This window comes from Pelophylax lessonae (assembly GCF_965119305.1).
Source record: "Pelophylax lessonae genome assembly, chromosome: 1".
Lineage (NCBI taxonomy): Eukaryota > Metazoa > Chordata > Amphibia > Anura > Ranidae > Pelophylax > Pelophylax lessonae.
This window is the reverse complement of record NC_138768.1, coordinates 462228489-462253506: the sequence shown is the minus strand read 5'-3', so window position 1 is coordinate 462253506 and position 25018 is coordinate 462228489. Positions and strand designations below refer to the sequence as shown.

General features: G+C 42.8%; 1 protein-coding gene across 1 annotated transcript in view; it reads right to left on the bottom strand.

Annotated features, from left to right (window-relative positions):
* The window catches only part of LOC309546922 (acetylgalactosaminyl-O-glycosyl-glycoprotein beta-1,3-N-acetylglucosaminyltransferase-like), a gene marked incomplete at both ends in the record, with an annotated part of 166875 nt that extends 143816 nt beyond the window's left edge, over nt 1-23059 (bottom strand). Inside the window, one exon of the mRNA XM_082246629.1 lies at nt 23024-23059. Within this exon, the coding sequence (XP_082102755.1) occupies nt 23024-23059 (36 nt within the window). The remainder of the gene's footprint in view (nt 1-23023) is intronic.
* Between the last annotated feature and the right edge of the window lie 1959 nt (nt 23060-25018).

The following is a 25018-nucleotide window of genomic DNA, read 5'->3' as shown; positions in this document are numbered from 1 at the left end:
TTTTCTTGTTAAATAGTTTTTATTAAGATTATTTCAAATAGTAACAAACAGGGAAAGGAAATAATAATAGAGGAAAGCAAACTCATAAAACATTGATATTATGGCCAGTAGTACATAGGTGCATTTATGCAATCTAACTTCATGCCCATGAAGATAAGCCATTACAGTATTAAGCAATCCAAATATATGAATAGCATTAATACTTATAAGATGGGGTCGCTGATGGCCGTTCTCTAATAGGGCCGACCCCAACCCACCTGAACATCCCAAACGGGTACACACTGTGTCTAGTTGGGGGGGGGTAGACCCTCCGACAGCTAAACACCTGCGGACCCCCATATATTAGACTGACCTGCACAGGCGTCACAAGGCGGGTGCGGGGGGGGCGGACCGCACCAGGGTGTCCTCCGGGTGGAGGGTGACACCGCTCTGCCTCTCTTCCTTCCTCATCTAACTGTGCGGGCAGGCATCGCTTCGCCGCATACTAGTATTGTGTCAGTGATGCCAGTGTCAGACTGCTGCCAGCCAGTGCCTAGGCTGGACTTCTTTGCTCCTCCTCTCTCGGGGCCGGGCCGCGCGCCCTGAGCCTCCCCTCCCTCACTCCCTGCCCTCACGTTCAGGCAGGCGGGCGGGGGCGGAGCCAGTCACGGTGATGGCTACGCTAGGGAGAGGAGACAGGTGAGTTGTGAGGAGCGGGCGGCCGGGTGAACTTCAGATAGTGCAATTAATTTGTCAGAGTGTCCCCTAATGCACAGTACAACTGCTCAGCAAACTCTTCTCTCTGCAGCCTACTTTTGGCAATGGTCCCAGAGTGATTGGTGGGCGATCTGAAGCAGGAGAGGGATTGGTGGCCGATCTGAAGCAGGAGAGTGATTGGTGGGCGATGGGGGCAGGAGAGTGAGTGAAGCTGTCAGAATTAAGCATTGATGTCGGGTGTGGGCGGGGCCGTTATGCAGGGCTCTGCCCCTTTGTTCCCTGCATAGACGAGAGGCTCCTTGCAAAGAGAAGAGCCTGCCTAGCAGACACACGCTGGTGGCTGGCTGTGATTTGAGTCTGGCAGACAGCACAGCACAGCTCCCCCTCACTTTCCATGTACAGTATATGAAAGAGGAGGGAGGTTGCTCCACCCCCGTCCATATCCCTCTGTCCGCCCACCCTGCAACCTATGCTGCTATGCCTGTGAAGAAGACTTTGTGGGCGGGCTATTTGAAAAGCAGGAAGTGCAGTCTATATAGTAGTCCAAACAAAAAACACATCAACCAGTCTGGCAGGCTCCAGCCACTGCTGAACACATAATCAAAAGCAAATAAAGACCAGTAATGAAGTGCAATACTTCAGAAGGCTTTAATCCGACCGCTTAGCTGTATGACAGGCGACATGTCCAGTCGCCCGTCTTCCGGGATCCCGGCATCCGGCCATCTGATTGGCCGGAGCCGCGGTGACGTCATTCCTGCGCACGGCACGGTGCTCTGAAGGAACGACACCAACGGCTGTTCCTTCAGAGCGCATGAGCCAGTGATGTCACTGGCTGCATGTAAGGTAAATATCTCCTAAACAGTACATGTTTAGGACATATTTACAGTACCTATAGGTAAGCCTTATCACAGGCTTACCTATAGGTACAAGTGTCAGAGGAGGGTTTACTTCCTCTTTAAACTCAGGAAACTATGAAACATAGGAAGGACATTTTCAGGTGCCCATCCTTAAGTTCAGGTGTGTGTGTGTAATTCTCCTAGTTATTAATGTCGCTATTGCCATTACATTAAGGGCTCTTTCACACGGGCGGTCCGATCAGATCCGCCTGTCAGTTTTTTAGGCGGATCTGATCGGATGCCCCATGCAGCCCTATGGAGCAGCGGATGTCAGCGGTGACATGTCCGCTGACACCCGCTGCCATCCGCATCCGATCCTGTCCATGAAATCCGGATGAATGGAAACCCTATTTTCCATCCGTCCTGGGGATCGGATCGAATGGGATCGGATGAGAGCGGACAGGAGGTCCACTCTCATCCGATCCCCCATAGAGGGCAGCGGGGGCTGTGACACCTCCGTCTCCACACTGCAAGCGGAGACGGAGCTGTCATCCGCCGGCTCAGCGGGGATCACCGATCGATCCCCGCTGAGCAGCACGGATCCGCCTATGGAGGCGGACCGTGTGAAAGAGCCCTTAGTGTTATATGGGAGCTATGATTTACGAGTTACATTAGTTTAAAAAAAAACACATTATTAAAAGGGGTTGGGGGTGACACCGTGAGTTACCGCACCGGGTGACACCAACCCTAGTGACGCCACTGCTGACAAGTACATAGTTCTACAAGATGTTATTTGTGACACTAACAGAGAATATATGAAAGGTAAAGTAAAGGGAATACTCTTTGGTGGTAAATCAAAGCAGGCTAATTGGGCTTGAGAACAGGAGCGGCATTAGGATGTTTTAACCAGTGAATCCATTGTTTGCTAAAGATAGGCGTTCTTTAACAGCTAGTAACTTCTCAAAATGACATTATGTGTTTACCCGTGAAGTAAGTTCCTGAATTTTTGGTGACTCAGGTGATTTCCAATGGTGAGTGATGGTCAATCTAGCAGCAAACAAGATGTGGAGTACTATAGTCTGGTACTTCGGAGAGATCAGATCAATTCCCAAGTTCAAAAGTGCCAAAGCCGGCCAGATAGAGAAGGTCGTGTCCAGAAAAACTCCAAGCAAACCTCCACTTCCTTCAAAAAGGATTGAATAAAGTTGCAATCCCAAAGGATATGATACAGTGTTCCTACCTTATTGTACCGTCTCCAACACAACGCACTGGAGGAGGGATAAATTTTAGACAGCCTATGAGGCGTTAAGTACCATCCATGGTATATTTTCAGAAATTGTTCCCAATGATCAATACATTTAGACAGTTTATAGTTGACCGTGACGGCCTTATGCCATTGTGAATCTGTAAAGGTCAATTGGAATTCAGATTCCCATTTAGTCCTACTTGGGCCCAATGAAGGTGCTTGGGTGTTCATATACAAGTTGTGAAAAAAAGATATGCCCCGTGTGCCAGATATAGCATGGCCTCTAAGGAAGTCCCATGCCATAGCAGGGATGGATAACTGGAAGGTGAGTTTATTCGTTTTGTGAAAATGACGAATTTGTGCGGTTTTAAAGCAGTCTGCGAGGAGAGGGCAATCCTTAACGCTGAGCCAATAGTTGTGGCCATTCTTTTTCCAATCTAATGTCGAAGGATGGAATGATCCATTCGTAAGCCCCCAATGGAATATCTAAGTTACGCCTTTCAAGGGTCTAAAGGCAAATGGACTGTAAGGATAACCAGGCAGTTGGTGTGGCTGTAATAGGAGGATGTTGGATGCGGTGGGTCGAGGAGGACAAGGATGAGGCAGCTAACAGTGCCCCTAGATCCTGGTGCACTAGTAGGGATCTCTCCATGAAAACCTAAAGTTTGTCCGGTGGTTCCTGTAGCCAATATTGCATTTGGTCAAGGAGTGAGGCGGTATGACAGAAGGGGATGTTGGGGAACCCCGCGCCTCCACGGGTTCTCCGGCTCACCAGCGTTTTAAGGGCTTTTCTCGGTCTTTTGCCAGACCATATCAAGGTCCTAAGAAGGGTATTACATTTCGCAAAGAAACTAGATGGTAGTGATATTGGTAGGGTGCGGAAAAAATATAAGAGTTTGGGAAGAAGCTGCATCTTAAATGCAGCCATTTTACCTAGCCAGGATAATTGTGCTTTATTTATCTGCTTCATATCATGTTCTATGTTACGGAGTTGAGGTGGGAAATTAGCCACATATAGCTCAGAGGTGGATGGTGTCAGTTGGATGCCTAGGTAGGAAATGGTGCTATGTTCCCATTTGAAAGGAGAACTGAGCTTTCAAATGGGCCAAGTTATCTTGGGTTAAATAAAGTGGAAGTGCTTGGCATTTGGTTGTGTTAAGTTTGTAGTATGATAGTTGGCCAAAGGTGACTATTACTTGTTGAACTTGGGCGAGAGATGTAGAATCTGAAAGCGACAGAATAACATCGTCTGTAAAAAGCCCTATTTTGTGCTCCTGGTGACCTATTGTTATCCCTCTAATAACGGAGGATTAGACCCCCGGTAAAAACGTAATTCTTCTCTTTATGGAGATGGTTCTTGCGAGTTCTAGCTGTGGAATCTATAGATGGGTCCATGGTGATATTAAAGTCTCCAAAAAGAATATACCCCCTCTGGACTGATCTCGCCTTCTTCATCAGTTTCCAAACAAACTTTTGTTGATGGGTATTAGGAGCATATAGTGTGACCAGGGTATAGGTAATGTTATTGACGGTTGCCATAACAATCAGGAACTGGCCGTTGACATCCGTAACTAGGCCCAGTAAGTGAAAGGACTGAGTGTCCCTGAATGCCATCAGGACACCCCTTTTTGTTTTTTAGAAAAGTTTGCCTGAAAAATATGTGGAAAAGATCTGTGAGAGCATTTAGGTGGGTTCAATGCTGTGAAGTGCATCTCTTGTATGCATAGAATATCTGCTAGTTTGTTGACAGCATCTTTCCAAAGAAATCTCCTTTTGTGTGGGCTATTTGTGGGCCCCTTTGTATTAAGAGATACTAGTTTCAGTACCATGGCAACACAATAGAATAAGTATACAAAGGGAGTGCCACAAAGTCACATCAGGTGATAAAGTGCATGGTGCACCAACAAAAAGTTTGCTGATGAAATAAAAATAAAAAGAATGCTAAAAGTTATGGTATCAGTCATGTATGTTATGTTTAACGACTAATTTTTAGAGTGCATGGCTCATGTTTATATGGACGAATCTCCCCCTCCCCCACCCTTAGATTATTTTTTATTTGTCTCCTTTAACGATAAATGTTGTTCCGGATATTTATTTTTGACATGGTATGTTGTCACCGCTTTACGTTGTACGTAGAGACACTATTTTTCTACTACCTTTTTACTGAACTGAGGTTACTGCTGTATGTTTTGTTTTCGTACTGAGTTATTTATACCATGTACTGTTTAACCTTCAATAAAGAACTATATTTTTCTTGAAAAAAAAAATAAATAAATAAAAAGAATAAGACAACAAAAAAGGGGAAAATTTGAACATACAGGCAGCCGCCCTGGCAATAGAGATGGTCTTGCGGTCGGTGTATTGAGGGCGCAGGGGCGCCATCCCCCCATCCATGCGTCCAGCCCCCTAATCTGCATGCAGGGGTGCTGGACGCATGGAGCTTAATGGGTTTTTTTTAAATCACCTGATTAGAGCCAGAGGCTCTAATAGGGTGATGCAAAGGGTGGAGCCGGGGCGCACAGCAGTGCGCCCCGAGCCCACCCATTGTGTGACAATAGCGAATGAAAATTCGCTATTGTCACACCGATCCTCCTCCTGGCCAATCAGGAAGCACGTCCCATACACGCTTCCTGATTGGCCGCAAGGCAAAACCCATGCCATTGGCCGAGGCGGGAGGACTGGAGGAGACGCGCCACCGGGACTGATGAGAAGGCGACGCCGAGACACTGATGAGAAGCCGCCTGCCGCCGCTGCTGCTCCAGGTAAGTAAGGGGGCACGCACGCTGATCTCTGCATTGGGGGCATGTACGCTGGTCACTGTGCATTGAAAGGGGGCATGTATGCTGGTCACTGTGCATTGAAAGGGGGGCATGCTGGTCACTGTGCATTGAAAGGGGGGCACGCTGGTCACTGTGCATTGAAAGGGAGCACGCTGGTCTCTCTTTTGCTGAGTTAAGTCTGATACACAGTGCCAAACTCGCTGGCCAATTTTTTTGAACTGCTGTGATAGACCAGTGGCCCCCCAATACCACATATTGAAGTGGGGTATTTAACAGTATCATTTTCTAAGAGTGTATTTTAGTCCTGCAAAAATTTGGCCTCTTGCTGTGTAAGCAGTGCTATACACAGTGACAACAGTTACTGGCCAATTATTTGTAGAACTGACGGACCGGCAGATAGGGAGGAGAGGCAGGCAGAACTTGCATTGCACAAGAGGTACAAAGCAGACTGCAAATGTATCAGGAGGGAGCCATCAACCATGTACAGTCACATCTGGCGCTCCCAGGACGCCGGCACATGGCTCCGCAGTGTGGGCTTTTTTTTAATGTGTCCGTTGCTGACAACAGTGTTGCCATCTGCAACCTTTGCAGTCAACGCATGAGTCGCGGTAAGCCCAACACTCACCTAGGGACAACCGCCTTAAGAAGGCACCTGAAATCCCATCACAAAGCCCAGTGGGAGCAACACCGTCAGAACCAAAAAAGCCACACTCCATGCTCTCACCGCCCAGCCTCTTATCCTTCTTCTCTTCCTTCTCCTGTCTCCTCACAGTTGTCCAACACTCCACCTTCCATGATGCCGTCGTCGCGTTGTTCTGGAAAAAGGCAGGCTTCTGTGGCTCAAACGTTGGAGCGTAAAAAAAGGTGTACGACAGGTGTCCGACTATATTGGGTTAACAGCCGATGTGGACGCTCTGAGGAGTGATGAACCCCTGGACTACTGGGTGGGCAGGCTTGACCTCTGGCCAGAGCTTGCACAATTTGCAATTGAACTGTTGGCTTGCCCCCCGTCCAGTGTCCTGTCCAAAAGGACGTTCAGCGCAGCAGGGGGGATCGCACTCGCCTAGCTCATGACAGTGTAGACTACCTCACATTTATAAAAATGAATGAGGCATGGATCTCTGAGGAATTCAAGACATGTGACCACCAGTAGACCATGTTTCATTGAAATTCCTCATCACAGGCCACAACTATCACAGGCCACAACTATCTGCCAGACCGCCATCCACCCACAACAATTCCTGGTCCTTGTCTTTGCTAAATACAGTGGCATAAAAGGCATTTCATGTCCATTGAATGGCTTATTTTTGGGGCCTATACAGGCTGACACTTTTGTATACTGTGTGAATGCCTAATGTACCTCTAGCTATCAAATACTAAGTTCTTTGCTGTCAGTACAACCCATGTGAGCTAATTTTTGGAGCCTATACAGGCCGACTCTTCTGTATACTGTGAATGCCTACTGTACCTCCAGCCATCAAATATTATGTTCTTTGCTGTCAGTTCAACCCATGTGAGCTAATTTTTGCGGCCTATACAGGCCGACACTTCTGTATACTGTGAATGCCTAATGTACCTCTAGCCATCAAATACACTACATTCTTTGCTGTCAGTTAAACCCATGTGGGCTAATTTTTGGGCCTATACTGGCCGACACTTACTTCTGTATCCTGTGAATGCCTAATGTACCTTCAGCCACAGAAAACTACGTTCTTAGCTGTCAGGTAAACGCATGTGGGCTAATTTTTGGGGCCTTTTATGGCCGACACTTACTTCTGTTACTTGTGAATGCCTAATGCACCTTCAGCCACAGAATACTACGTTCTTAGCTGTCAGGTAAACGCATGTGGGCTAATTTTTGGGGCCTGGAATGGCCGACACTTACTTCTTTATCCTGTGAATGCCTAATTTTTCAGACTGGAAATGAAAAACAATGGGTCTGTAAAGGTTCCGCCAAATTGTGGAATGGATGCGGACCCATTTTACAGATGTGTGAATGGACCCTATATGTATTAGACATGTATTTACCGGCTGCTGTCCGTTCTGGCTGATTTATGGGGAAAAAATATATATTTTTTGCTGTAAAAAAAAAAAAAAAAAAAAAAATTTAGGGCAACTTTCTCAATTGCAATACTTCTGTTATGACATTGTCCATGTCGGGATCTGATGGGATCTGTCAATTTAGGAGGGGAAAAGCAACTCAAGGGAGTATGGTCAGGTAGGGGCCCAGAGAGCTTGGTGTAATAATTCCAGGGTGGAGGAACCACAGCGTGGTGTGGTAGGAGGGTCAGCGACCCGAATTGCCCGCTTGAGAGGGTTGGTCTGCGATGTCTTCATCATCCTCTGGGGGGGTAGTCCCCATTTTCTCATTAAGAGGAGGCCATCATCCGGGTCAGAAATCCAAAAGGTCCTGTTGTTCCTTTCAAGTTTAGTAGGGAACTTCCACCTGTACTTGATGATATTGTTGCGCAGGATTTTTGTGATCGTGTTAAGATTTTCCTAGGCGGCTACAGTGGCTTGGGAAAGATCTGTGTAGAGTGAAATACCTGCATACGGTTCAGGCAGGGAGGCACGTTGTCTTGCATATTACATCAAGCGATCTTTCACATGAAAGAAATTTATTTTTGCAATGACGTCTCTAGGTACTCTCTCAGGCAAAAAGGATGACTTAGAGAGCCTATGAGCTCTGTCAATTGTCAAATCCTGACCTTGCACATCAGGGAGGAGTTCAGCAATCATCTTTTGTAGATGGGAGCAGAGTTCCGCCGCAGGAACCGACTCAGCAATGCCACGAAACGTAATATTGTTGCAGCGGGAGCAGTCCAAGTCTGCCATTTTTATTTTCATGGTGCGCATTTCATCCAACAGAACAGCATGGGCATCTACTAATTTGTTGTGAGCCTGAGCATAATCACTCATATTAAATTCCACTTGATCAACCCTATCTAGAGCTTCCGTTTTAACTTTAGTTTCATAAAGCTTGACATGTCATGTTGCAAAGCACCCCGCAGTGTAACAAGCATATCCTTCATTGTGGAATCAATTATGGGCTGGCCAGCAGTGGGAAAGGCATCCAGTTGTTCCCCAAAGAGATTTGTGTCAGGTGGAGTAATTATAGAGGAGGGAGAGGTACTCACTTGAGTAGTTGTAATGTCCAGCTTTATCTTCTGTTTCACTGGGCTCTGAAAAATCAAGGTGCCAGGGAGACCATTCCCTTCTTGTGTATATTCCTGCCTTAAGGAATCTGTCTCATGTCTGTGTGGCAGTGCTGTGGGGCCGGTGCCATTTTGACTCCTCTGAGGCCCTGCTGTACTGAAGAAATGTATATGTTTGCGGGGTCCTTCCCGCGACTTGCGTTTCCCCATGTGAAAAGTAAAGTTGTGGGGTAATAGTAGAGGTGTCTAGGGATGAATTTGCTACCTCCCCCGTCGCTGTGAGCCGCCTAAACGATCCCGCTCATCTGGAGCTCAGAACTCAGCCGGCCATACCCCCTCCATATTTTTGTTTTCAAGGCGCAGAGGGTGAAAAGATTTATCAAACAAGCCAGGTTCAAACTGGGGGCAATAAAGGTGATGGGACTGGAGATAGATTATATGTCTCAAATGCATGTTTACAGATATGCCACGTCAGTGAAGTAGTTGGATGTCCATGTAATTCCATTGTTGGGAATGTAAACTGAATAATAAAAGGATAAAGGTGTTGTGAGACTGCATGCTCCATATCATCGTCCCATATCGACCCACTGCTTCATGACACTGTGTCTATGCCAATCTAAGGATCTAGACAGAAGCACTGCAAGGTGATAAAGCTTTACATCTTAAAGCAACAGCTCTCTGATGCAGTACATTGTTGATGCTTGCAGGCTTTGATGCCCGGATAAAATAGTTGAAAATGGATTGGACATTTTTCAAATAGGATGGCAGGTTATTAACTCATTCCTGAATGAATGAACTGAGTTCATTTTAATGTAAGTACAGGATGCGGGACATTAAGTTTCGCTTTACCCCATTGCATCTTCCCATCCAGGAAAACTTTGAGGATGCCATGTTGCTAGTTCACTCTTTAATGTGGGAAGAACTGGCATAAAAATGAGAGGAAAAAGTTTAGAAAGTTCCCTAGGTAACAAGATGCCCAGATTTTTAATGTGAGAGGGCGCTCATTTGAAGTTTAAAGTTGGCCTGTAATCTGCAGAGTAGGGATGGTCGTCAAATTCAAGGCCACAGATATTTTGGTAATAATTATGAAAATTGTATAGGTCTCCATATTTAGAAAGGCGGCCATTAGATTAAGAATAGTAATGTCAGGGATACTGAGAAGAAACAGCAAGTCGTCCACCTTGTTGTTGTTGTCCCCCACCTTTATGCCCATGATGTTCGGAGTTGTGCAAATGACGCGCAACAAGTGTTCTAATGTCTACTCATTGTTGACTAATTTAGTTAAATAACTCACTTCATGACAGTGGCCGCTGGTGCTCAAAATTTTTTTTTTTGGGGGGGCACAAACAGAAAAATAGGCATTGATTTGCCCCCTTTCAATGCACAAAGACACCAGCGTGCCCCCCTTTCAATGCACAGAGACCAGCGTGCCCCCCTTTCAATGCACAGAGACCAGCGTGCCCCCCTTTCAATGCACAGAGACCAGCGTGCCCCCCTTTCAACGCATAGAGATGCCAGCGTGCCCCCTTTCAATGCGCAGAGATGCCAGCGTGCCCCCTTTCAATGCAGAGTGAACAGCGTGCCAAGTCCCCCCCCCCCCCGAGACCAGTGCACTTACCTGTAGCGGCGGCTTCTCATAAGTCCCCCGGCGTCTCCTCGAGTCCTCAGTCCTCCCGCCTCCTCAGCCAATGGCATGGGGTTTGCCTTTCGGTCAATCAGGAAGCGCGTATCGGACCAGCTTCCTGATTGGCCAGGAGGAGGATCCGTGTGACAATAGCGAATTTTCATTCGCTATTGTCACACAATGGGTGGGCTCGGGCGCACTGCTCTGCACTCCAGGTCCACCCTTTCCTGAAGCCTAGGTGACAAAAAAAAATGCCCCATTGAACTCCATGCGTCCGGCGCCCCACATGCAGATTAGGGGCCGGACGCATGGATAGGGGAGGCGGCACCCCTGCGCCCCCAACGCACCGGCCGCCTCTGGTTGGAGGTTCCTTGCAAGTTTGGGGCTGCATTTCTGCAAAAGGAGTTGGAGATTTGGTCAAAATTTAGAGATTTGGTGTCCTCAATGCTAAGAAATACAGGAAGATCCTTATCTATCATGCCATACCTTCAGGGAGGTGTGTGATTGGCCCCAATGTTATTCTGTAGCAGAACAACAATCTCAAACATACAGCCAATGTCATTAAGAACCATCTTCAGTGTAAAGAAGAACAAGGAGTTCTGGAAGTGATGGTTTTGCCCCACGGAGTCCTGATCTCAACCTCATCGAGTTTTTCTAGGATTACATGAAGAGACAGAAGGATATGAGGCAGCCTACATCCACAGAAAATATGTAATTAGTTCTCCAAGATGTTGTGAACAACCTACCTGGCGAGTTCCTTCAAAAACTGTGTGCAAGTGTACGTTGAAGAATTTTTTTCTATTTTAAAGGCAAACGGTGGTCACACCAAATATTGATTTGATTTGGATTCCTCTTATCCTTATTTACTTTTCATTTTGTTCACCAATTAACCACTTAAGCCCCGGAGGATTTGGCTGCTCAAAGATCAGGCCCTATTTTGCGATTCGGCACTGTGTGAATTTAACAGACAATTGCGCGGTTGTGCGATGCTGTACCCAAATGAAATTGACGTCCCTTTTTTCCCACAAACAGAGCTTTCTTTTGGTGGTATTTGATCACCTGTGCAATTTTTTTTTTTTTTTTTGCGCTATAAACAAAAATAGAGCGACAATTTTGAAAAAATAACAATATTTTTTCACATTTTTTATATGAAATTCTCAAAAGAAAATGTAAAAATCAATTTTTTAACATTTTTGGCAAATTTGTTTACTGCTACATATTTTTGGTAAAAAAATCACAATAAGCGTATTTTGATTGGTTTGCGCAAAAGTTATTGCGTTTACTAACTACGGAAAGATTTGTCATTTTTTTATTTTGTAATGGCGGCAATCTGCGTGTTTTTTTTTTTTTGCAAGACTGCAACATTGCGGTGGACAGATCGAACCCCTGACTGATATTTTTAAAACTTTTGGGAGTACCAGTGACATTACTACAGTAATCAGTGCTATAAATATGCACTGTTACTGTAAAAATGACACTGGCAGGGAAGGGGTTAGCTTTACTGGTGATCAAGGGGTTATGTATGTCCCTAGGGGCGGGATTATAACTGTGGGGGGCATGGCTTGTGATGTAATCAGAGACATACGATCCTACATAGCAGGATTGCATAGCCTCTATGATTACTTTAGTAAGAATGACAGACAGCTGTGTTTACATCAGCCATCTGTGTTTCTCCCTCTCCTGCGGGAGGTCGCGTGTGGCCGGCGGCCATCGGAGCCACCGGTCACACGCGCTGGCTCAGTAGGGAACGAACGGGGGCGGGAGCGCGCTCACCCCCTACAGGCTCGTGGGCGAGCGGCGTAGTACTACGTCGCTTTGCCTTTAAGCGGCTGAGTGCCGCAGTAAATATATATACAGGAGGCGGTCGGCAAGTGGTTAAGGACTGAAAGGTTTTACCCCCTTAATGACCAGGCAATTTTTGGCGATACGGCACTGCGTTACTTTAACTGACCATTGCGACGTTGTTCCCAAATAAAATTTATATCCTTTTTTTCCCACAAATAAAGTTCTCTTTTAGTGGTATTTGATCACCTTTTTTTTTTTTTTTTTTTTTTTTGCACTATAAACAAAAAAAGAGCGCCAATTCTGAAAAAAAAACTATTTTTCACTTTCTGCCATAAACATTCCCAATAAAAACAAAATTTTAAAAAATCCAATTTTTTTCAATATTTTAGACCAATATGTATTCTGCTACATATTTTTCGTAAAAAAAAAATCCCAGTAAGTGTATATTGATTGGTTTGCGCAAAAGTTTATCGCGTCTACAAACTAGGGGAAAGATTTATGTAATTTTTGTTATTTATTTTTTACTAGTAATGGCGGCGATCAGCAATTTTTCGCAGGACTGCATCATTGCAGAAGACAGATCAGAAACCTAACTGACACTTTTGGGGGGACCTGTGACATTACTACAGTAATCTGTGCTAAAAATATGCACTGTTACTGTACTAATGACACTGGCAGGAATGGGTTAACACCAGGGGCGATCAAAGGGTTAAATGTGTGCCTAGGGGATGCTTTCTAACTGTGTTGGGGTTGTATTCACTGGATAAACACAAAGACCTATGTTCCTAAATAGGAGGAACACAGGATCCCTGTGGTCCTCACTGACAGAACAGCCATTCTGTCTCCATGGGGAGCGATCGCGGGTGCCCCGACTAACTGCTACACGAAGCAACGTACATGTAACTAAGGTGGCTGGTCGGCAAGTGGTTTTGATTAAAAAAAATATTGAAATTTTAATTTCTGAAACCATTTTTAATTTACAGCATTATTTCACAACTGCCCAAACCTTTTGCACAGTAGTGTATATATCAATATAATGTATATTTTATACCGACACAGGATATTATATAATACATCAGGTTGTTATTTTTAGGTAGTACTCTATGTGTATATTAACAACAACAATTTTTTTTGGTATTTGTTTTTTAAATCAATATTTTATGTCTAAATTATATATTTATTCAGTGATGTGCCTCATCTAAAGTCCCATGGGCAAAATTAATCGTGTTGGTATACTTTTCCTGAAGTCAGTCTGTGGTGGATTTACTTTGATTCTTAGGGTCATTGTCCTGCTGCATCACCCAACTTCTACTAAGCTTCAGCTGGTGGACAGCCATTCTGACATTATTCTGTAGGATATTTTGGTAAACCTGGGTATTCAATTTCCCCTCTAATAGCAAGTGGTCCAGGCCCTGAAGCAGAGAAGCAAGCCCAAATCATGATGTTCCCTCCACCATACTTCACTGTTGTGATGAAGTTTTGATGTTGGTAAGTTGTGCCCTTTTTGCGCCATACATAGTGCTGAGTATTCTTCCAAAACAATTCAACTTTTGCTTCATCAGTCCACAAACATTTTCCTAGTAGTGTTGCAGTTTGGCAAGATGCTCTTTGACAAACTTCAGGCTTGCAGCAATTTTTTTTCTTTTACCAATAAAAGTAGCTCTAAACCACACCTCAAAACTCATTTCATTATTTGGACTCTATGACCAGGGTAGGTCAGAGCTCCAGTGTTACCCTAACCTATTTTACACCAACTGCTATCAACTCTAAACTCCTGTAACAATCCCACCTTATTAAAGGATCACGCTACTCATACTTGGAGTTAAAATAGCCGACATGGCCTTTTATTAAACAACAAAACTTTTAACTAAAAACATAACATAATCCAGTTTAAACTTGGTTGCAGGTCTTTCACAGTACCATATTACCACCAACTTTTGTGTCTGTGTCACCATTTGGCCTAGTCACGCCCCCAGCACCGCCTCGGGGACTAACACAGCCGACCTCAGACACTCACCTGTACCAATTAGAGGATGCCATACCTCGGATGGGTCCCCACCATTTTTTCCCAAAAGACTGGCTTTTAGACCCCTGTCAAGGACCGCAAACCGCCACAACACATACAGCGGAGAAGAAACTTGAATACAGCAACAATCTGAGTTCCTCAGTAGAAAAGGGGCGGGAGGGAGGGACTTTCTTCCAGGATTTCTCCTCAAAGGGTGGCCCAAACCCCTCCTACCCAGCAGCTATACTTCTACAGCTCCACTCCATCACCTCATACGACTGACCAATAAGGTAAGGGTCAAGCACTGACCACCTACTTTTTTCCCAATGAATCCCTGCAGCTCAGTTTCATCACCTTCTACCCAGTCATGTATGCCCTCTACTTAGTTTGTTCCTCCTAGCGCTGGGCATGTCTGCTGTGCAAACTACTCACTCAAATTACCTTTTACTGAAGCAATTGGTCTATGGGTTAACTTACCTTGCCTCAAGCACTGTGAATGTTTGTTTAATGGGTGGGTTAAAAAAAGACATAAGAAAGGTAAATTACCTATCAGCTTAAGCACTTGTCTATCATTGAGAGTAGATGAAGATCAGATTACATTTTACGGCAAGTTATGGCAGAAAACCAGTTAATTCCAAGGGATTCACATGCATTTTCTTGCCACTATATAAACAATACTGGCGCTTTTCCAAGACGTTCCTTAACGTTTTTCAGAACGCAGGCTGGGAAAAAATTCAAAATCGTGAAAGAACACAATAGAGCAGATTCTATTAGCTGCCTAGGAAAAAATAGCATACTGGGAACAATCTGGATAAAAAGGTAAAAAAGCACTTATTATAACTTATAGATTTTGTAATATTTAAGGTTCCAACCGAAGTAACATCAAGCCGATTGTATATTCTTCAACCCAACTGGTCCTGATATAGATGATTCATTGTGGGGGGAGATTTATTAAAACTGGTGCACACAGAATCCGGTGCAGCTGTGCATAGTAACCAATCGACTTATAGGTTTTAGCCCCTGTTCACACCGGTGTGACCTGTCATGCGATTTAAAATGTCCGAATTGTTTGACAAGTCTCCACCTATTGTTGGCAATGAAACTGTTCAAATTGGCGTGACACTAACTTTGTGGTGCCGCACTAATTTGAAAAAAAAGCTGAAGTTAGAAGCTGATTACTAAGCACAGCTGCACTAGATTCTGTGTGCACAAGTTCTACTAACACCCCCCCCCCCATTGTGTTTTATTCCTTGCCATTAGGGATGATCGAACTTTTGAAAAGTTTGGTTCGGCCAGAACATCCGAACTACCCGAAAGTTCGGCCCGGATTTCAGAACCCCATTGAAATCAATGGACCCGAACTTCGGTAATCAAAAAACACAATTTTAAAGCCCTAAAACCCAATAAATGTCCCTAAAAACTGCCTAGGGTTCTGGGTCATGCCCCAGGGATTATTAATCACACAAAAAAAAGTTCTTAAAAATTGTCATTTTTGATAAAAAAGCCAATTATTGAAAAGAAAAAAAAGATTTTTTTTTATTTTGACTTTGGATTTAGTATCTGGGGGGTCTAAAAGGTGTACCTGTGAAGTTTCAGCTCTGTAGCATGTCCAGAACCAGAAAAAAAGATAATTTTTCAGTAGAGCAGGGATGGTGGGACCCTACTTTTACACTTTATATGATCTTTTTTTGGGGGGTTCTGGACATGCTACAGAGCTGAAACTTCACAGGTACACCTTTTAGACCCCCCAGACACAATCACACAAAAAAAAGTTCTAAAAAATTGTCATTTTTGATAGAGAGCAAATTATTGAAAAAATAAAAAAAAATACCTGTGAAGTTTCAGCTCTGTAGCATATCCAGAACCATAAAAAAAAAAAAGATTGTTTGTATTAGTGCAATTATAGATCTGGAATATGGCTTCTCGCTTTTCACACCTTGCCGGTTTAATAGCAGGCATTTTTTTGGGTTCTTTGGAGGCAGGCAAAACATCTGAACTTGTGTATAGTGGTGTATATACACACATACTTATATGTATATATTATATGTATATACACACCTAGCCATATATAGGTGTGATAGGAGCGTAACTATATTGGTGTTAATTATTTCATTAGCGCAAGTAGTTTTTTCTGCTCCTTTCACACCTATATATGTCTAGGTGTATATATACAGACATGGTTGTGTATATATACCCCCTATACACATGTTCAGATGTCATGTCTGACTCCAAACATGTGCTCAAAAAATCACTAGCAACGCCTGCAGCCAAAAAGAATGCTGGCGGCGGCGAAGCCATATTACAGAAGCGAAAGTGACTTGAGAGAAACTAGCTTTTCTCTATAGCGGTCACCCTGCTATGGAAGGGTTTGGTCACCCTGCCATAGCAGTCACTGTCAGTTAACCCTACACTACACTACGGTCCCCTTACACTTCACTTTCCCTACAGAAACTGAATAAATTAAAGCTAACTAAAGTGTAAAAGAGCACTCTAACTACACTAGATATCCCTTTCCTCACAGTAATAAATGCTAAATGACACTTTGTAACACTTTGTAACAGAAGTAACAGAACAGCATTCCACTCTCTTCCATGTCCCATATAAGAATGCTAGGAATTTGGCGGGGGCTATCTTATATACTGGGGGGCGTATTCACTAATGATTGGACTATGGACTCCTTAGTCACTCCAATCACTTTCCTAGCATTCTCCTGCCCCCTCAATTGGCTTTTGCTAATGGTTCTGGTCCAATCACAGGCTTTTAAACTTTAACTTTTTGGGCAAAAAGTTCTAAATTCGGCCGAACCTCGAACACCCAATGTTCGAGCCGAACCGATGGTCGACCCGAACTGTTCGATCATCCCTACTTGCCATTTGCTTCTTGTTTGTCATTCTCAATCTACCATAATGTTCTGCTATGTTCTGCTACTGTGATGTGATCATGCTATAAAATCATTATTGGAAATTAACCTATACTTTTCTTTTTGCGCTTCTGAACTGTAACTACTTTGTTTAAAACTTTAATGAAATAAGATTGAACGAAAAAAAGAGAACTCTTGTGGGTTTAACCCGTAGGCAACTATATTAACTTAGGGCATGTGGAATATCTCTGTAATCCACAAAAGTGGCTGCGTTTTCTGTCTTTTATGTCCAAATGAAAAAAAATAAATAAAAATAAGCTCAACACACATGAAGTTAAAGTATAATTAAAGGCAAAACCTTTTTTTTTTTTTGGAGTTGAGAGGGATAAGAACACCTGTGCCCCCCCGTTAGGGACATTCCCCCTCTCTATTTGTCTTGTTTACTATTATCATTGAAAGTCAAAGTAAAAGTAAATTCCAAATTTTGGGTTGTACCCAGAAAAGTGATAGAGGGGAAGTCTTCCAATGAGGATACTTGTTCTGGTAAACTAGGGGTCCCCAAAGGATTCCCATTATTTGTAGGGATTTTCTCTCACTTCCTGGTTGGCTATGGGTAATTCTCCCCAATGGGACACAGATGGCAAAAACAAATTTTGACAGGGGTTATAGCCTTCCCTTACTCTATCTAAAATGGGGGGGGAAAAAAGTTTTGCCTATAGTTTTACTTTAACTGTTAAAGTGGTTCTAAAGGCTAGACCTTTTTACCTAAATGCATTCCCTACATTAAGGTAAAAAAATGTCCCACTAGCTGTATTGCCTCCCCACCATCTATCTCGATCCAGCACTGTCACTGTCTACAGTGGTGCTTGTCCTCTCCTCACAGACTACAGTCAAATCAGTGGGAGCCATTGGCTGCTGTCAATCAAATCCTGTGAGGAGGGAGCAGGGGCATGGCCAAATCACAGCTCAGGATCAAGTCTGAGGTCCATGTCTTTATGGACCTTGCTTTGTACACTGGTCTGAATCATTTGGTGGAGGGGGGATTATGGTGTGGGGTTGTTTTTTCAGGGGTTGGGCTTGGTCCTTTAGTTCCAGTGAAGGGAAATCTTAAAGTGTCAGCATACCAAGACATTTTGGATAATTTCATGCTCCCAACTTTGTAGGAACAGTTTAGGTATGGCTCCTTCCTGTTCCAACATGACTGCACACAAGGTCCATAAAAACATGAATGAGCTAGTTTGGGGTGGAGGAACTTGACTGGCCTGCACAGTGTCCTGACCTCAACCCGATAGAACACCTGCGAGCCAGGCCTTCTTGTCTAACAGCAATGACTGACCCCACAAATGTGCTTCTGGAAGAATGGTCAATCATTCCCATAGACACACTCCTAAACCTTGTGTGCAGCCTTCCCAGAAGAGTTCAAGCTGTTATAGCTGCAAAGGGTAGGCCAACTCCATATTGAACCCTACAGACCAAGACTGGGATGCCATTAAAGTTCATGTGCATGTAAAAGCAGGCATCCTAATACTTTTAGTAATATTGTGTACCTGGTGATCCTGCTGGTCCCTCTGTTTCCTAATTCAAACTGACCATACAAGGCATAAAAGCTCATTCTTCTCAGCATGGTTGGTTTTCTGGCTGTGCTAGAACAGCCTGCCTGTTCTCCAAGGGCCAGGATTTGTGCTGACATGGCCCCCTGCAAAGCTGTTCACTGGGAAGATCAATGTATTGCTGTTTCTCTGCCTCCTGCTTACACTGCCCCCTCAGTCTCTGCCCCACCAAGCACCTTATGCAGCTGAGAACACAAATCATATGATCACTTATAAAAATTTTTTTAAAAAAAGGTATTTTTGTTTTCAATATAGAATATTTCACAAAACTGAGTACACCCCTCACATTTTTGTAAATATTTTATTATATCTTTTTATGTGACAACACTAAAGAAATGACACTTTGCTACAATGTAAAATAGTGAGTGTACAACTTGTATAACAGTGTAAATTTGCTGTCCCCTCAAAAATAACTCAACACACAGCCATTCATTTCTAAACCGCTGTCAACAAAAGTGAGTACACCCCTAAGTGAAAATGTCCAAATTGGGCCCAAAGTTTCAATATTGTGTGGCCAGCATTATTTTCCAGCACTGCCTTAACCCTCTTGGGCATAGAGTTCACCAGAGCTTCACAGGTTGCCACTGGAGTCCTCTTCCACTCCTCCATGACAACATCATTGAGCTGGTGGATGTTAGAGACCTTGCGTCCTTGATGTCCCACAGAGGCTCAATAGGGTTTAAGTGAGACATGCTTGGCCAGTCCATCACCTTTACCCCAGCTTTTTTAGAAAGGCAGTGGTCATTTTAGAGGTGTTTTTGGGGTTATGTTGGAAAACTGCCCTTCGGCCCCGAAGGGAGGGGCTCATGCTCTGTTTCAGTATGTCACAGTACATGTTGGCATTCCTGGTTCCCTCAATGAACTGTAGCTCCCTAGTGCCGGCAGCACTCATGTAGCCCCAGACCATGACACTCCCACCACCATGCTTGACTGTAGGCAAGACACACTTGTCTTTGTGCTCCTCACCTGGTTGCTGCCACACACGTTTGACACGATCTAAACCAAATAAGTTTATCATGGTCTTATCAGACCACAGAACATGGTTCCAGTAATCCATGTCCTTAGTCTACTTGTCTTCAGCAAATTGTTTGCGGGCTTTCTTGTGCATCATCTATAGAAGAGGCTTCCTTCTGGGATGACAGTCATGCAGACCAATTAGACCAATTTGAAGCAGTGTGCGGCGTATGGTCTGAGCACTGACAGGCTGATCACCCCACTCCTTCAGCCTCTGCAGCAATGCTGGCAGCACTCATATGCTTATTTCCCAAAGACAACCTCTGAATATGACGCTGGGCACGTGCACTCAACTTCTTTGGTCGACTATGGGGAGGCCTGTTTCTGTGTGGAACCTGTCCTGTTAAACCGCTGTATGGTCTTGGCCACTGTGCTGCAGCTCAGTTTCAGGGTCTTTGCAATCTTCTTATAGCCTAAAGCCATTTTTATGTAGAGCATTAATTCTTTTTTTTTTTTTTTTTTCAGATCCTCAGAGTTCTTTGCTTTGAGATGCCATGTTGAACTTCCAGTGACCAGTATGGTAGAGTGAGAGCGATAACATCAAATTTAACACACCTGCTCCCCATTCACACCTGAGGCCTTGTAACACTAACGAGTCACATGGCAACGGGGAGGGAAAATGGCTAATTGGGCCTAATTTCAAAATTTTCAATTAGGGGTGTACTCACTTTTGTTGCCAGCAGTTTAGACATTATTTATTGGCTGTGTGTTGAGTTATTTTGAGGGGACAGCAAATTTACACTGTTATACAAGCTGTACACTCGCTACTTTACATTGTAGCAAATTGTAATTTCTTCAGTGTTGTCACATGAAAAGATATAATAAAATATTTACACAATTGTGAGGTGTGTACTCACTTTTTTTAAATATTGTATATACTGTATATATACACAAATGTTTTGCCTTGCATTTGTAAACTGAAAAAAATTAATTTTAAGCTAAATGGGTAGTTTTAAAAAGTGAGTGTTCACTTATACTTTAATGTATGTTAAACAGTTATAGCATTGACAATATCTTAGAGTCATAAGCAGATACAGAGCAAACTTGGTCAAGGGCCATGCACCCACACCTGCAGCAGCTGTGTGTCTGTGCAGCCACTGCGTCCCAATAGACAGCAGTGGGACTGCCTGCACGGGGATGCACACAATACTTGTGTATCCCTGTGCCAATAAAACACAGTCCTGCACAGGGTATGGATAAAACAGCCCATGTGTTTGAGATATAATACAGTGGTGAAATGTAATGGTCATTATCCAGCATCAACTTCTAGCAAAACAGACAGATTTATGGCCAAATCGACTATCTCATCCCTAGTTACCATAAGGTGGTCTATATAGTGAAAGATTGTCATATTTAATTTAGTGACTGCCTAATATTCAATGTAAGGAATTTGGAGTACTGACAGAATACAATTTTCAGATGCATAACATACCCTTAAAAATATGAAAACTGTACAGAAGGTGCCCTGGGATTCATTAAATGAAATCTATAAAGAAAGTTGGCTGTCATTGCTAACTTCTCCTACAAATACATGGTGACTCTTTGTCATGCTGTGTTTTCAATACCCTTTTGAGTTCTAGAAAGGAACAAATCTAATGATGATGAATTTTAAATTTTATATGGTTTTACTGGCATGCTTGTTCTAGCGCAGTAATTTCAACTTTATGAAGCCAGAAACAGCCAGGCAGCTAGCATTTTGAGGAGTCCAAAAACAACAGGCTACATAATGATGTGGAAGTACCTTATTTTTTCCTTGTATCTATTCATTCTTGTTTTTACTCAAACTCTAAAATTCCCATTTAATTTTAATTTGTAAAGGCAACGTTTTTGTTTTTGTTGTTGTTTTGGATAGAGTGGGGAATGGAGGAAGAATCCCCATCGGTAGGAGGAGAGCTGGACTGGTGAACCCTGAGTAAGTTGCCCAGTTTGGGAATTTTCCTAAAGGAGTATTTGTGCTTCACTTAGGAAAGGGACTAGTTAGGGGAAGAAAGCCATTCCTGGGAGAGGTTCAAGCTAAACGATGTGAATCCAGAGGAGACTATTTGAGCACCCACATACCTAGAGGAAAAAAACACCCCGTTGAATAGAATCCTTTGCCACATGGATGAATAGTCTTGTTTTGAACAGAGGTAAAGATTTTTTGCTTAACAAGAATACCAAACCTGACTGGAAATTCTGTTATTGAGCCGGACAACAAGGGATATGTGCTAAACATAATTTGGGGAAATGTTGGATGAACTGGACTCTGCATATGCAGCATGATTGTGCCTGGCAAGTTAGATGGTTAGGCTAGTTAGAATGCGTAAAAACAAACAAACATTTAACTAATGGACTCGGTCAAAAGAATATGTTAGCAGACTGCAGACTGGGCATAAGGGGGTTGGACCCTCTGTTTTTTACTGCTGTGTCCCTGCTGGGCAAATTCACCCCTCTATAACATCTAAAGACTTTTATAACTTGGATATAAAAGTAAAGGTAAATCCAAAATTTCAGATTTGTTCCCAGAGCAGGAGGTGAGTGCAAATCTTCCAATGCGGGCACATATTTGTTGCATCTCCAGGACAGTAAGCGTAAGGGAAATCTCCCCAGCAGGAAACAAGCAGCAAAAATAACCCAATTTAACCTGGTTTGAGCCCTTCCTTACTCTTTTTAAAACAAAGGGAAAAAAAAACACACACACAATTGCAGTTATTCACTTTAAAGTCGTATGTTGTTGTTGTTGTTTTTTTTTTTTTTTTTTTTTTAATTTTATCCTTTGGGTGATATTTTCTTACACCATATAACTGCAAATTAGATCTAAAGAAAACATAATCAAAATATTTTACCCAGCAAAAGGTATGCAAAGCAAAAAAAATAAAAAATCTGCGCACAGATTTGCAAGTTAGCAAAACAAATCCGAATTAAAAACATATGGGAAAGTAGCTCCAAATTGTAAATATATATGCAGAAGCCACCTGTAGAGTGTATGGTCTTTTTACAGAAAAGAAGGAAAAATGTACTGTATTTCAGAACTGGACTTTCAAATAAGATATTTTATACCTATATACTCTAGGATTGATTTACTAGGAGTAGAGCGCATTCAATTTGGAAATGTTAACTTTGTAAAGGGAATATTCACTTTGTTTAGAGAATGAGGTGAATATGTGTTCACTTCAATATTTCGATCATGTGCAAGCAAAAATCCTGTTTTTTCTATTTTTATTTTTGTTGCACATAACTAATAAAAGTAGACACAGCTTCACCGTTCACGACATTTACTAAGCTAATTTTGAACCACTTTGTTGAGCGAGCAGCCCCTACTCCTTTAGTAAACTGATTTCTATAAATCAAATCCAGATATGTTTAATACATACTAAATTGGGTTCTCCAAAGTAAATGACTGTACCTCCCACCACAAAAAATAAAAAATTACCAGTTTGCAGTGTTGTCCAGGGCATTTTGCTGGCATTGTAGAAACAATTTGAGCAGAGGCTGAAATGAACAAAACGTGCATTCTCTTGTTAGATGCTCTGTTGAATAACTGGATTAATACTCTTCTTTTCATAGTTCATGCAGTTCCCTTATTAATTTCTATATCTGTAGTATGTCTACTAAGATAAATTAAATGCATGTATACCACGGAGAACTGAAGTTACCCTGTTCTGGTGCTGCTCCTGAATTCCAGAATGTTTCGTTTATTATAATTTTTGTATCACGTTAACAGCTTGTATTGGAATAACATATGATCACCTCACCCCATCAAGTCAACAAAGTGAGTTTCAAAACACCTGAATTTATGAGGATGAAATTATAGAGTTAGTAAAAATACACAGGAAATTGGCCATGTTCTAGGCAATAACCTTGGTTTTATGGTATAAGACATTCCAAACAATGTCTGTGAAACAAACTTCAAACCAATAAAAAATATAAGAACATAGCTTCCTGTTACTAAGTTACTAAGTTTTCAAGACTACTACCTTCAAAATGGCAGAGGGCTTTTTCTTATAAAGGGATTATGGAGTGGTTTTGTATATATTTTTTCATAAGATTTTTTTTTTTTCTCCGTTGATAAGGCACTTTCCTAAATGTACATAATATAACTGAATACTAAAATGTAGGCCTCTTTCACACTATCGGACCGATCAGGTCCACCTGTCTGTTTTTTAAGCAGACCCGATCAAGCCACCCATTCTCCTCTATGGGGAGGCGGATGTCCGCTGACACCAGTCTGCCATCTGATATGACAAGATCCGCTGAAAACACACGAATGGCGATACGTTCACCATCTGTCCAGCGGGTTGGATCAGTTTGGATTGCATGAAATTGGACATGCTGTCTATTTTCATCCGATCTCCCCATAGAGGAGAGCGGTACTCTGACAGGTCCATCTCTGCACAGTGAGCAGAGACAGACCTGTCATCTGCCTGATCAGTGGGGATCAACGGAACGATCCCTGCTGAGTTAGCGGAGTCCACCAAGCGGCTCTGTCCCATGAGAAAGGGTCATTATAGGTAAAGTTGATCCAGGAAATATCCGATTGTCTCTTCGGGGATCAGGAAGGAATTTTTTCAACCGCTGGAGCAAATTGGATCACGCTTTGCTGTTTTTTTTTTTTTTTTTTTGCCTTCCTCTGGATCAACTGCTGCTATAGGATTGTGTATATGGGATTGTATAATTTTATTTATTTATTTTTTCCTTTTTATTAGTTGAACTAGATGGACCTGTGACTTTTTTCAACCTGACTAACTATATAGCTATGACTAAAATGAAATATGTGAATATTGCATTTTGGCAGATCAATATATACTATTACAGTTGATGTAGTCCTTTTCAATCCGCAGATGGAGGCTTTTTCATGTGCTTTCCAAACTAGTTTTATCTGTATTGCTGAATAAAAGGCTAGTGTTGTAGCTTTACTATAGATTATGCATAAGGCTGGTTTGCTCTTTGGCTTACAGTGTTTTGTTAAAAATGTTCAAGTCTATAGGGGGCTGCAAGGCTGAGCACATCATTGACTAAGTGCAGCAAGGGAATGAACTTTTGACAAATTGGGGGATATTTACTAAAGCCTCGTACACACGTTACGAATTTCGGACGACCAATCATCCGTATTTTGTCAAAAGCACGTGTCCATGATGTTGGAATGTGGCATTGACTTGTCTGAATTCTTTTGTTCGACAAAGGCTAAAATAACTACATACTACAATAGTATAAAGAGGAAGTGATTTTGTGTGAGTGACCCCTCTGGGCCCCTGTCGCTAATTTAGTTTGTATTCTTTTTGTGAACAAAGGTTCACTATAATATGAGATATTGTTTGAGGACCAACTATGATGACAGATGATGCTACACTTGCTGTTGTTGGGTTGGGAGTAATTGCTCTAGTCCGAAAAAGCAAAAGAGGAGCTCCTGGTGCAAAAAGTGGTTGCT